Here is a 13,235-nt window from a genome sequence, read left to right on the forward strand (position 1 = left end):
TTGATCGATAGATATAACTGAGTATCATCTGCATAACAATGAAAGCTTATCAATATTCTTATATTCTGCTCCACCATCTAATGGTTGAAAATATTGCTCCAATGCAAAACTTATTTGCAGACCCCTGCAGTATATTATTACTACTTCTTCTTCTTCTAACATACGTATTCAACATAGTGATGAGTGTGTGCACTGCTTGAATTCTACCAGAAGTAGAACAAGAAGAACTTAGTGAGGAAACGCGTTCTGTAGCACTGTTTGTCCGTTTTCAGCTACTGTAGAAACATGACGATGCAACATGGCGACGTCCGTGGAAGCAGGTGCCCGCAGTTATGTATATATAAATGGCTCATTCTGAGGTAATAAAAATATAATACGCAAATATTACGCACTGAACCTTTAAAAAATACATTTTCCAAGTTAAAAATCCTGTTTTCCTGTGTTCTTTGTTTATATATCTCGTAGTATGCTAAAGATAAATTATGCAATTTATTAAATGTGTGTGAGACATTTTTCACATTTAAATGTGCAGAGTAATCAGCACTGACAATTAACCTAGATCAAAGTTTAATCTAATGTAATATTATGGGGATAGTGTTTGCATGGGTGAATAAACTAAAGAAATGAATATATGCTACGCTAACTGACAGGATGATGTGCCAGAAGCTCACTGCGTTTCTGTGAAGAGTCCAAGGACCGAGGAACCATCCACCCGCAGTGTGATGAAAGGGTATTCTGCTTTTTCTACACAAAGCAGTTTGTTTTAATCCGACTGTCACTGTCCCAGCTGCTAATCCCATCCGCTTAATGGAGGTTTATAGGGGTTTTCATTCACTCACACACACACAGAAATATGCAGAATAATCACACCTGCTTAAAAGCTCACACACACACACACACACACGAGGAAGGTCTGTCATAGAAGATAAAGTGGCCATAAAAACACAAAATTACATCTATTGATTTTGACTTTACGACTTTAGACATGAATAAACAAAACGTACAGGGTATTAAGCAGTAGTGGAATGTAATGTTACTAAAGCACTGTGCTTATTTAGAAATTGCAGGTACTTGTACTTTGAGTATTTCCATGTTTTGTTTTTATTATATATATATTATATTCTAGGAAATACTGTACTTTAAAATCCACTAAGTTTCTTTAAAAGCTACAGTTGCTTTACTGAGTTTTACAACTAAAACACAAAACCAGTCATAAATTTACAAAATGTGATGCATCGATGTTAGAGCTGCTTTTTACTGTTGTAGCTGCTCGAGGTGAAGCTACAGTTTTAATTACTTCACATACCGTCAGCTAGTTTTAACTACTTTATATGTTCCTACAGTGAGCTTTGGAGGGACTGATAACAACAAGACATCTGAAACGTGATGAAGGGCCCCAACCAAATAATGTAGCTGTCCAGCCCGTTCTCATTTCAGCTTCGAATCCCTTCTACCATGTGAAGTTGTTTAAAGTTTTAAGATACGTAACGTTACCAATGTGACTTAGGCCTGTGTCACGTAATGTAGACTTCCAAACCTAACCAAGTAGTTTTGGTGCCTAAACATCAACAACAAGGACAAACTGCAACCGTTTCACAACATTAACCACATTTTAAAAAGGTTTTATATGAACCCTGAAGCATATGGCCACCTTGTGCACCTTCTAGATATATATAACAATAATGTATAACACTCACAGGGACCATTTTTCTGCCTTGAATACTTTTGATATACACTTTTTTGATATACTTACTTTCTTAAGTGCGGTTTAAATGTCAGAGAAGCATTTTTACATTGTTCCATTTTTACTACTGCATTAAAAGACTACAGGAAAGTTTCAACAAAAGCTTAATTCTGTTCTATTAAAATTTTATATTTACAGAAGCAACAATACATGTTGTTATATGTATATATATAATGTGTTATATGTTTTAATGTCTGAAAACTTGTTAATTGTGCTGCTGCCTGTCTTGGCCAGGACACTCTTGGAAAAGAGATTTTTAATCTCAATGAGTTTTCTTTCTGGCTAAATAAAGGTTAAAAAAAAAAAACACAAACAAATGTTCACTTCAGGAACAGAGAGAACCTGCAGCCAGTTTCTGTTTCTGTCTGAAAAGTCAAACGCTTGCAAACCAGCTTTGTTTCCTGAGCGCTTCATGTGGTTCACCACGGATCAAAGCTTCATATCCTAATTAGTGACTTCACCAACATAAATAATAATTTTCCAAAATGCAGCTCAGCCACATGTGAAGACACATTTGTGGAAGGACATTCTGTGGATTTCAGGTTCAAACTTCAGCTACATGCTTAAAAAAAACGCAAAAATGAAATGAAAGAGTGAAGCACCACCTGGAGGACATCAGGCACACTGCACCAACAATCTATCAATCAAATCAAAGGTTTCAAATAGAAGCCTTTCAAAACTTTTATGTTTTACACTTTTATATGTTATATCCGCCTCTTATGAGTAAAATAACATTTTCAGGATCTTTCAAAGTCTAATGTAAAATTTTGTCACGTTTTGTGGTGAAGACAGATTTAAATCAACATCATGTTTTATTCCTGATCTGTCAAGAAAACTGATACGTTTCACATCCTGTAGCGCCACCTGCAGGTCAAGATGTGGATGTCAATGCTAATGACATCTCAGTCAGCCTCAGCCGTTCGTGTTTATTGCTAGCACATTTTACCATACTTTTGTCTCCTTTTTTTATTGTACTAGTTTGTGATGTGGTAAATAGATTCAGAACATCAGTTTAGTGAAGTTGTTAATGTTGGGTTTTAACTGTTGACTCAAGTTGACCAGTTTTGGGGTTGTAATTTGTGGTTTACAAAATATCACGGTCAGTGTCTTTGCATCTCATTATATATATATATTTATTTTACTGACTGTTTATAAGCTGTTTATCTAGCATATCTATTTATGCGCACTACCTGTCTAACATACTGTCACGCTAAACTAAGATGGTCAGGAAGAATGCTAACGTTAGCATTTAGCTCAAAGCACTGCCGTGCCTCTGTGCAGCCTCAAGCCGGTGTAACACCAAAATCTGTGAACTATCAGATTCCGTGACTACACCCAAACGACAATGTTTTCCTAACCATAACCAAGTACTTTTGGTGCCAAAACCCAACCAAACTGCAACCGCTTCACATCGTCAACAAAGCCTCTGGCGCCTAACTTCCCATTTGGGTCACAGAATCTGATAGGTCACACATTCTGGTGTCACACCGGTTTTATACACAATGCAGATATTAAATTCCCATTGGGTTAATCTGTGATTTTTACCGCTGGACTACTCTCACGAGTGTACCAGAAGTAAAAAGTTAATTAAATAAAGCAGTTAACTCTGAGCTAGAAAGAGGTAGGTAGAAAGAGTAAAACATGGGATCCATTTCAATGCATTCAAAATCACCACTTGTGTCTTTTATTTGCTTCTCCCAAGTCACAGACTCAGATTTAGAAGCGAATCCTGTATGAGATTATAGCGTGTGTTCACACTCTGCCATTATCATACTTTATATATGAGTTTATATGAGCGAAGGTTTGGACTTGTATCAGCTGAAGGGTGCTTTCAGGGTCTTTCTAACTTTTCCTCTGGGATCCCTGCAGCTCTTTTTCTGGTGGGGGGATAATCCAGGCGTGGCTATCAGCAGATATGGCTGCCCTGTCATTTTGGAGTCACACCACATCATCCTGTAAGGCAGCAGGTTTAGAGTTAAAAAAAAATAAAAAAAATCACTGGGACTTTATAGTTGCTGTAATTGGAGCAGAAGTCACATTCCTGAGCGAATTTGAAATAGTCGCCTTTGTTGCACGGATGATGATTAAAAGACGCCACAGGCCAGCTGACTTCTTCTAATTTGAGAGTCTATTTCTGGGGATGCTGATGGATCAAAAAGAGAAATTGTGTTCTCCAGATGTGGGAGCTGCCCTCCTCCTCCCACCTCCAAAATATCTGAAAGGGAGGAGGGGGAGGTTGTGAGTGAGTGGAGGAGAAATTTGGCAAGTGCCCTTGAAAAGAAACAGAAGAGAAGCGGAGGAGAAACGCAGCTGATCACCAGACTGCTGAGAGTTCATCAGGATGAGGATGAAGACTGTTGGGGTCGTTGTGTTGGTGCTGTGTCTTCATCAGGAGGCCTTGTCTTCTGCTCAGGTGCGTACAGGTGACGCTAACAACAGTTACGGTGATCTGACGGCAATATTCTGACTCACAATATGTTAAATATGGTAGATTAATGCAGAGGTCAGAACTGTGGTTATTTGTGAAATGCTGGATCCTTTCACTTCTCCAGGCCACTGAAAGGGATCAAACGCTAAAATGTTTGATGAGTAAAACCAGAGAAAAGACGTGTTTGGTCTAAACAAAAGTGTGATTTAATTTATTTAAATGAATCTACGAAGTCAATTAAGAACAAAGTATTATTTATTATAATGGACTCTATATATGATTCTTAAAAGCAATTTCACATTTGCATTTTTGTGTGAGCCATATTTTCTGATATTTGTTTTATATTGTTGAGTCATTGTTGCTGGCACTATTTTTTAGTTTCTGTGCTTTCCCTGTTAAATGAAGAGTATATAAAAACTATAAATGTGTGTAAAAGTTTAAAGGTGACAGAAATTCATCAGAACATTTTTTTTATTTCACCAGAAGGAGCTCTAGTGATAAATGTTTATTTCTCAATAAGTATATTACTTAATGCAGAGCCAGGGCAGCTGAAATAGAGTAAATATTATATATTTTATATAGAAGTTCTATGACTTTAATTAAAGCAGTTGCTACCAGCTGATGAACAGTTACGAGGATGGAATCACTGAAGGGACATTTGCCTCATGATGATCACTGAGCGGCAGCTTGTAAGTGTGTTGTAGTTACACAAAATATTAAATACAAAACTAAAAGAAGTATTTTCATTTCAGATAATCATTGTGATGAAAGAAAGAACTCCAAAAGCATTTTTAAAAACTGCAAACGTTATGCTTTTCTTATTGTGTTTTTATGTAGTCTACACAGTAGGCAATCTATAAGTATCTATAGTTTGAAAACTTCATTACGATCACGATGACAGCTTTAACGAGGTAAATACCAACCAGGGTTATTCGTGTCCTAAAGTGTAATTTTTGAAATTTCAGCCACAGTTTTCAGATTTGTTTTAGCTGATGTCTTTTCTTGGTTTCACTTTGAATAAGCCTGTCTTTGAATAATTACAGTAGATGTGTTCTTCAAAACTAAAACACTGAAATAAACTGAAGTTTGGATAAATTCTATTTAACTTAACACTGGAATATTTAATTAATTTCCATTTTCTTGTGAGGTTTTTTTGGGTTACAAAACATTTTTGTTATCAGGTGTTTTTGAATGTCCTCCAACATGTTGAACTCAAGTTCAGCCTCCTCTGTATCCCCCACTGAGTCACTGCCTGTAACAAACAACAGAGAAACGCCTCCAGAAACCAAACACACAAAGCCACAGGTTCATTATGTGGCAGCAGCGCTGTGTTGTTTTGAGCGCAGTATTTTAGCCGTCAGTCGGAGGTCAGTAGGGCTCGGGTCCAATTGTCACCCCGGTGTTACTGCAGCAGACCGCGGCTCTGAAAACCTCACCTCTATGTATAGACCTTACACCTGAAACACACAGACTGCTGGCAGTGGTCTGCTGTAGTCTTCTATATAACTGGACACAGGTGGACAGTGTGTGGAATGACACCAGACAAGTTTGTATCTGTCTTGAAACTATTTTAGGACCCTGATTGATTATTTATCTTTAATATATGACCAGAATTCCAGTTTGAAATGTAAAAAATGAACTAACATGATCAATAGGATTTGAAGAAGCAACCATTCTTGTGTTGCAAAGAAATCTTCTGAGGTAAGCATGCTAACCAGCTAGAAAATGTTCTGGATCTGCACACTGTCCCTGCCTGAACCCGCCCCGCCCCGTCCCTGGAGGCAGGGTCCTGGTTGGAGCCGCGGTACCTCAGTACTGTATTCCCTGTTGTCTGGTTCTTTTGTTCACTCGCCCAGCTCCGGGTTTTGGTGACCATCCCTGAAAGAGCTAACTAGCAGTTAGTAATAGTTAAGACCTGATGTGTGATGCTCCCCTATTTTTTTTGTAGTAGCCTACGAATTTGATAGATGGAGAGTCTCAATTCTTACACATTGTACCTTCAAGAAACAGCATGGCAAAGGCTGGAAGCAGGGGGGGGGGGGGGGGGGGGGGCATGTCTGTCTGTCTGATTTACATTTAGTTTATTACTGTATGACTCTTCTCTCCTCGTCCCATCCACAGGAGTGTCCATCGACCCACGACCTGCTGAACTCGCTGCGGCAGGTGGAGAAGATGTTGGCGGTCCATGAGGCGTCCTACCAGCACGGATTGCGCTCCCTCAGGAAGAAGATGAGCGCTCTGCATAACAGCACCATGGCCATCTTTAAGGCCGGCGGTAAGAAATAATACTTTGCGGTGTGGTTTATCCTAGTGTGACAAAAAAATAGATGGTGATATTGTCTTTACTTCATCTCAGTGACCTATAAAGATTTAAAAAATGCCAATGACAGATAATTTAATATAGAAAACTGTAATAAAATATTTTACACATCCCTAACATTAACTTTTTGGGGCTTTTTATGTGCTTGCTACGTCCTAAAAAAAGTTACGTGATGTAAATGTCTTTAAATTTTATTTATTGTTCAATATCATTTATTATTCAATCATGGGATGGTGATGGCGCAGTGGTTAAGATGCATGCTTTTGGTGTGGGAGTCCAGGGTTCGACTCCCCACTGTGACACATCCACCAATCCCTGAGCAGGACACTTAATCCCTCGTTGCATATATATATAAAAGCACCAGCTAAATGAATAAATGTAATTGTTCAAAACATAAAATGGAAATGCTATGAGCTGCGTGCACCTGCAGAGATCACTAGAGAAGTGCTCAGTGCATATGAATCTTTAACCTGAGGGTATCACCATTGTCATTGACTGAATCAGTAACATTTAGCAATGAAACTTCATTCATTGGTGACAGAAAGCTCAGTTTTCAGCTCAGCTATGTGCAGTATTATTACTTGCTGGTTGAAAGCTCATTGATAAGCCATAAAAATCATCAGAACTGATATAAAGAAATAATTATTTTCTACTGTAGCGCATGTTTTTTACTGAAATGGACATCTTGAACCAGAACAGTCAGAAACTGCAGCAAATGTTACTGCGGTGTGAACGGCGACACGTTCTAACTGCATAGTCAGTTATGCAGTTAATTTCCCAATTACAGATAACAGTGTGCCATGTAATGGGAAATTAAATAAATAAATAAATAAATAAATAATAAGCCCAGCAAAGACATTAATTTATGTATTTTATGTTTAACACAGAGGAAGGAAGTTACAGCATCTTTTATCAAGTCTTCCTGCTAAGATCAGGGCATGATTTTAAGGTGGTGGTTTACAGTTCATCAAGTCTGTTTCCACTTGTTTTTTTCATTGACACACCAACTTTTCCTCTTCAGCTAAGTGTAAAAATGTAAAGAGGTGGTATTCTGCTTTTTGGCTTTTCCCCTCTCCTTTATTGAGTTATAAACCTTTTTTGTGCTGTAACAGGTTTACAAAGTGAAAAAGCCCAAAGGGAGTTCCCATCTCCCACAGAAAACTCTGCTCTGAACTGAAAACAGCTCGTTTGTAGTCCAGCCGCTAAACGTGCCTCATATAACGCTCGCCAAGCGGCTCCTCAGAAACAGCGAGCTGCAGCACACAGCTCTCCTCTCCCTTCCAAACACTAGCTACCCTCCAGGCAGTCAGTGGACAGAAAGTTGTTCCTGTGATGTAGAGACAGAGCTCAGTTAAAACTTTATGGATACAGATTAATAACTCACCGCTCTGAAACTCTCGCTCCAGTCCAGTACAGCTGAACCCGAGCCGTTTACCGGCTTCTCGCCGACCCGCCCTTCTCTGCTTCTGATTGGCTAGTAGTCCTTAACTAGGAACTGAGCATGTGCAACTCCATCTGCTTCCAGCAACCTGCCCCAAACCAGAACCCCCTACTCACGGACGCAGACTGGGCAGAGTGTTTGGCATCGGACACGAAGTCCACTTCCTCTGCAAGCCTGGCTACGAGCTGATTGGCCCACGAACCCGAGTGTGTATGGACTCTCTGAAGTGGAGCGGCCAGCAGCCAATGTGCAGGCGTAAGTACTGACGCTGGAAGTATATATATTAAGTATATATATTCCTGATACCGGCTGAGTACCAGGAGTTTTCTTAAGTTTTATTTCATTTTTTTCTTTTCAGGCCTCAACAGCACCGGCAGCTCCCTGGCATCCTTCTCTCCGGCTGTTTCCTCCTCCTCCTCCTCCTCCCTCCCTGTCTCTGCTGCTCTGTCAGCATCCTCCTCCTCCTCCTCCTCCTCCTCCTCAACTCCCCCCTCTCCTGTCTCCTCTTCATCACCCACATCTTCCTCCCCCTCCTCCTCTGTCCGTCCGTCTCACTGCACACACTTCCTGGGCTCCACCCGCTGCACCTGTGACGTGGGTTTCACCATATCTGGCCGTGACAACAACATCTGCACTGGTAAGAAATATTTCTCACCATTGACTGTTTTCTAACATCCAGTAACGATCGTGTCTGCGTTTCAGATATCGACGAGTGCCGTCTGTTTCCTCTCGGTCAGCCCGGCCGGCTCTGCGTCCATCAATGTGTAAACACGCCCGGCAGCTTCCACTGCTTCTGTCCGGCCGGCTACGAACTCGCCAGAGACGGCCGCAGCTGCACAGGTCAGAGGTCAAAGGTCGTCCGGTCGGTTGGGGGGAATGTGTGGAATTTGTGTTTGTAACTCTCGCCTCCGTCCTTCTGTGTTCAGACATCGACGAGTGTGAAAACCGGATGCACAACTGCACAGCGGCCCAGGTGTGTGTGAACACCTACGGAGGTTTCCAGTGTGTGACGGTGGAGTGTCCTCACGTGAAAAACGCCACGTACATCAAGACGTCACCGATGTAAGAGCATACCGTCCTGAATCAACATCCATCATTCTGCAGATAGTTTCCTTCTGAGCAGGTCATTTCTGTCTGACCTTTTCTGCCAGAGGACTGTTTGTTTCATCCAAGCGCGAACCTCCAGGTCCGAAAAGTGCTTAAAACCTGCATTTTTTCGAATGGCCAGCAGGGGGCGACTCCACTGGTTACAAAAAGATTTCAGATTGTAGTTAAGCACCAAATGACCCTACTTCTCACCTGATTCATTACCTCACTCTTCTCCAACACAGCATGAAGCTCTTTTAGTAAATTATGGTCCCATTTAGAGGAAAATAGATGATACCGCAGGGGAGGCTTTAGGGCGGGGCTACCTTGTGATTTACAAGTCAATACCACGGCTGACCTGTCAATCAGGATAGTGGTGAATCATATCAACTGCATGTGTACATTTAACTAGCAGTGAACTTGTTTCTGGGTGCTGTCTGTATTTTTGTCTCAGAGCTGTGACCCTTTCACAGTGTTTTCACTTCCTGAAAGTTAATGGTAATACTTTGGTTGCCTAAAAATGTCTTGTTCAGCCTTTGGTTGTACTAAAAGGCTATAAAAAAATTTCTGGTAAGTACACTACCGTTTAAAACTTTGGGGTCACTTAGAAAATTCCTTGTTTTCAAATGAAAGCACAGTTTTTGTCCATTAAAATAGCATCAAATTGATCAGAAATACAGTGTAGACCAATTTTGATGTTATTATATTGGATAAAAACTGCTTTTCTTATGAAAACAAAGAATTTTTTAAGTGACACCAAACTTTTGAACAGTGGTGTACATTTTGTGTTGAGCCTGTTTTCCACAAGCCAAAATTAGCATCCCAATTAATATCACAGCTAACGTGAATGACCTTCCTTTTCAGTCTGAATATGGCACATTTGAAACCATTAAATAACAAGACTTGGTGTGCATTCCAATACCCATACTACAATACTATAAAGTATGCCAGAAAAAGATTTTGTACATCCCAAGCATGCCAAAATACCAGGATGTCCTACTGCATTTTGAAGCATGCAAGCCAGCATGCTTTTCAGGTTATTCTGACACATTTGCTAATTAGCACTAAACACAAAGAACCTCAAGAGGAAAGGTCAAAGGATCACAAAACTTATTAGGATTCATCCTCTGGGATGAATCTGCACAGAAGAGATGAGCGAGAAGACACTGGTTAACCAGCAAACAGACTGCCGTGTGATAAATCATCTCAAGAGCACAATGAAACCGCAAACAAAGCCAGTAGAGAAGGAATGAAAATCATAAACCTTCTCACCTCAGAAGACAAATACAATGTAAATGACAGGGACTGCGATGGAGAGAGATTTGAAAACAATGAGCTTCACCTCCATGTCCCCATCTTCCTTTCTCCACCCGGGATTTAGCTCGTCTCCTCCAACATTAGCTGGGCTGAGAGTCAGACTGAGGTTTGGCTTCAGACTCCCTGCTGGGGTTTCCAGGCTCCAGTCAGCCGATCGGTCGAACAGGAAATAAACGTGTTTCACAAAGTTTTTTATGCCTACAGCTGAATCATAATTATGTGTTTTAGTATCACAGGGTCTCCGGGGGGCATCTCTACCACATGCAGGGTTAGCTTTAGGTTAAGGCTTACATGTTCAGAAGACTCTTTGTTTGGACAGATAAAATCTGCTTATTACAGATTTAAAAACAAAGGGCACCCGCTTTAGTCATTCAGTGGAAATCGAGTCATTACTTTGAGTGAAGTGCATATTTTTCTTTTCACAACTGCATAGTTTTCACAATCCAGCCATCAAACTTCTGATCATGTTTGATTAAACAAGCACGGAGTCTCTTGAGAACTACAGCAATTCAGAGCTGACAAAATTTTCAATTATAGAGGGGACAGGATGTGGACGAGGAAGAATAAGATTAATTAATTCCAGCTACTTGGACCACAACCGCAAATCCTTGGAGATGTAAATAAAGTTTTTGCTGACTTGCTGTTCAACCTATGACATCGCTTTGCTAGATATGAAAACCCACAAGCTAACCAGGCAGTTTTATATGATGGGATTATTGTTTTATATGATGCATTAGCAGGTTGGAGCAAATCACATGAAATTGGATAAATGCAGGCATATGCTGCTGAGTGCAGGATGAGTCATCAAAATTATTAAAACCTTTTACAGGAAGTGAAAATGACATTTCAAAGTACATTTTGCATGTTTGGTATACAAAATGACAACAGAGCAATTTACACAGGGACACAGATAAGAACCTGAAACAGGTACTTGTTATATTGTTGTTTTTAAAAGTTAAAACAACTGACTCCCACTACTAAGGAGCCAGAGAGGCATCATTGAGAAGAAAAAAAAAAAATGTGTGCACGATTTAAAAATTCATGCTCTCGTTGTAGCATAACTTCATGCCATTCGTCCTGTATGGATCGCTTGGATTTAATAATACACTTTATTAGGATCTTCGAATGAGATATGTGGATATATTACGGGTTTGTTTTTATAATCACAATGCTGCGCTATCCTTGAGATCCCTTAAATGTATTTTACAGGACTGTTTCACTGGAAAACTTTTTACTGTGGACATCAACCAGTTCATAAAAAAAACCTTCTGGGTTCGGGAGCGCTTCATAAATGTCTTCCTGGTCTTCTTTAAACGTCACACCGTTGGTTGCTCTCTACAAGAGGGGAGGAGGCAAAATATCTATGATTTTACCTCGTGGGCAGAGGTTAGTAACTCGACCTCACCACAGTTATGGTAATGAGGTCCATGGAAAAAGGGGATCAGGGGTTATTTTTTTTTAGCATAAAAGTTGTAAAGATGATATTGAAAAAACTTAAAGGGTCGAGGTGGCCATGAATGTTTACCAAATTTCAATGCAATCCATTCAGTAGTAGGAAAAGTCGAGGGGTCACCAATTCATCCTGTGAAAATCAATTCTTTTTATAGGTTGGATTTGAAGGAGACCTTCTGCTTTTCCAGGGCTATCTTGCAGTTTTGAGACTCCTGTATGGCAGCTTTCCAGGATTCAAAGTTCAAAAAATTATTTTCTGTCTTTATAGGCCTTCATTTCAGCATCTGTCTGAAACAAGCTGTAGATGCTCCTGTCTCTTTAAGACCCCCCCTCTCAAAGCCCACTGTCTTCTGATTGGCTAAGACCTGAAGCCTATTACCAGGCTGTTGTTGTTGCTGGGCGGAACAGGCAGACTGAGTGTTGCTGTGCAAAGCAAATGCCCATATATGGAAACAGCGGCTCCGTCTGGCTCCTGGTGTCGTATTACGGAGCCGTTGGTAGGAAAATCAGTTGAAAACAGAGCGTTCAGAACAGGAGGAAACCTGAGGTTTCTGCTCACAGTGATTTCCTATAAAAACTTTAACCTCATTATTTGAAGCTTTGGCCATGTTTAACATGAACATCCAACATTGTAACATTGTAGATAAGTCATAAAATTTGGAAAATAATAATAGGCCTCCTTTAAGTTATGGAACAACAAACTGACCGTTGATCAGCTTTGTTAATAAACTCAGCTGTTGTAAAGCAAATCTTAAAATAATATCTACCCACTTTGTGTTTCCCCAGGCGCTGTGAGAGGAACCCGTGCATGCTGGGAGACAAAGGATGCAGTCAGGCACCAAACTCCATCTCCTTCCACTTCCTGTCTGTGGTGTCTAACATGTCAGCCCCTCGCGTCCTCTTTCGGGTGTCGGCGGCTCGTGTGCTCGGTGACACGCTGCGTTTCGGGCTGGCCGGAGGCCGTGGGCGAGGCCACTTCAGCGTGCAGCGCTCCGGCCGACAAACCGGGACCCTCCTCCTGGTGACTCCCATCAAGGGTCCTGCCACTCTGGAGGCTGAGGTGGAGATGAGCGAGCTGGAGCGCCACTCCCTGCTGGGCCGCTACCTCACCAAGGTCACCCTGTTCGTTTCTCCATACGAGTTTTAGGGGAAGGGTGGGGGGGGTTCAAGGTTCATCAGGGTTTACTAAAGAGCCTAATGAACTTTTACAGTCCAGCTGAAATTATAAAAGTCAATATAATGTAAAAATGTATTTTTAATATTTTTTATTACTGAGAAGAAAGCTCTTAGTAAATACATCAGAAATGCTCCTTTAGTCTCCAAGCCTCTGAGTGTGTGTGTGGTGTGTGTTTGTGGGAGGCCAGTTTGTCCCAGGAATGGAACTGGGATGTCGTAAGTGGGAAATCATTGAAGGTTGTATGTATGTATGTTGTCACTCCCAAGTACT

General features: G+C 40.7%; 1 protein-coding gene across 1 annotated transcript; it reads left to right on the forward strand.

The window, feature by feature from the left end:
* Positions 1 to 4,085: 4,085 nt before the first annotated feature.
* si:dkey-234i14.3 (fibulin-7-like) lies at positions 4,086 to 12,935 on the forward strand. The gene is made up of 7 exons (XM_046036971.1): positions 4,086 to 4,157; positions 6,294 to 6,447; positions 8,018 to 8,192; positions 8,302 to 8,570; positions 8,636 to 8,773; positions 8,860 to 8,995; positions 12,575 to 12,935. Exons 1-7 carry the CDS (start codon positions 4,086 to 4,088, stop codon positions 12,933 to 12,935), a joined length of 1,305 nt encoding a protein of 434 aa, XP_045892927.1.
* Positions 12,936 to 13,235: the final 300 nt, after the last annotated feature.

Source organism: Micropterus dolomieu, linkage group LG22 (assembly GCF_021292245.1).
Source record: "Micropterus dolomieu isolate WLL.071019.BEF.003 ecotype Adirondacks linkage group LG22, ASM2129224v1, whole genome shotgun sequence".
In the NCBI taxonomy this organism is placed as follows: Eukaryota; Metazoa; Chordata; class Actinopteri; order Centrarchiformes; family Centrarchidae; genus Micropterus; species Micropterus dolomieu.

Coding starts and splice junctions, on each gene's coding strand:
- si:dkey-234i14.3 (XM_046036971.1), top strand. CDS start 4,086: ATGAGGATGAAGACTGTTGGGGTCGTTGTGTTGGTGCTGTGTCTTCAT. Junction 6,448..8,017: donor GGCCATCTTTAAGGCCGGCG/GTAAGAAATAAT, acceptor ATCTGCTTCCAG/CAACCTGCCCCAAACCAGAA. Junction 8,193..8,301: donor CAGCCAATGTGCAGGCGTAA/GTACTGACGCTG, acceptor AGGCCTCAACAG/CACCGGCAGCTCCCTGGCAT.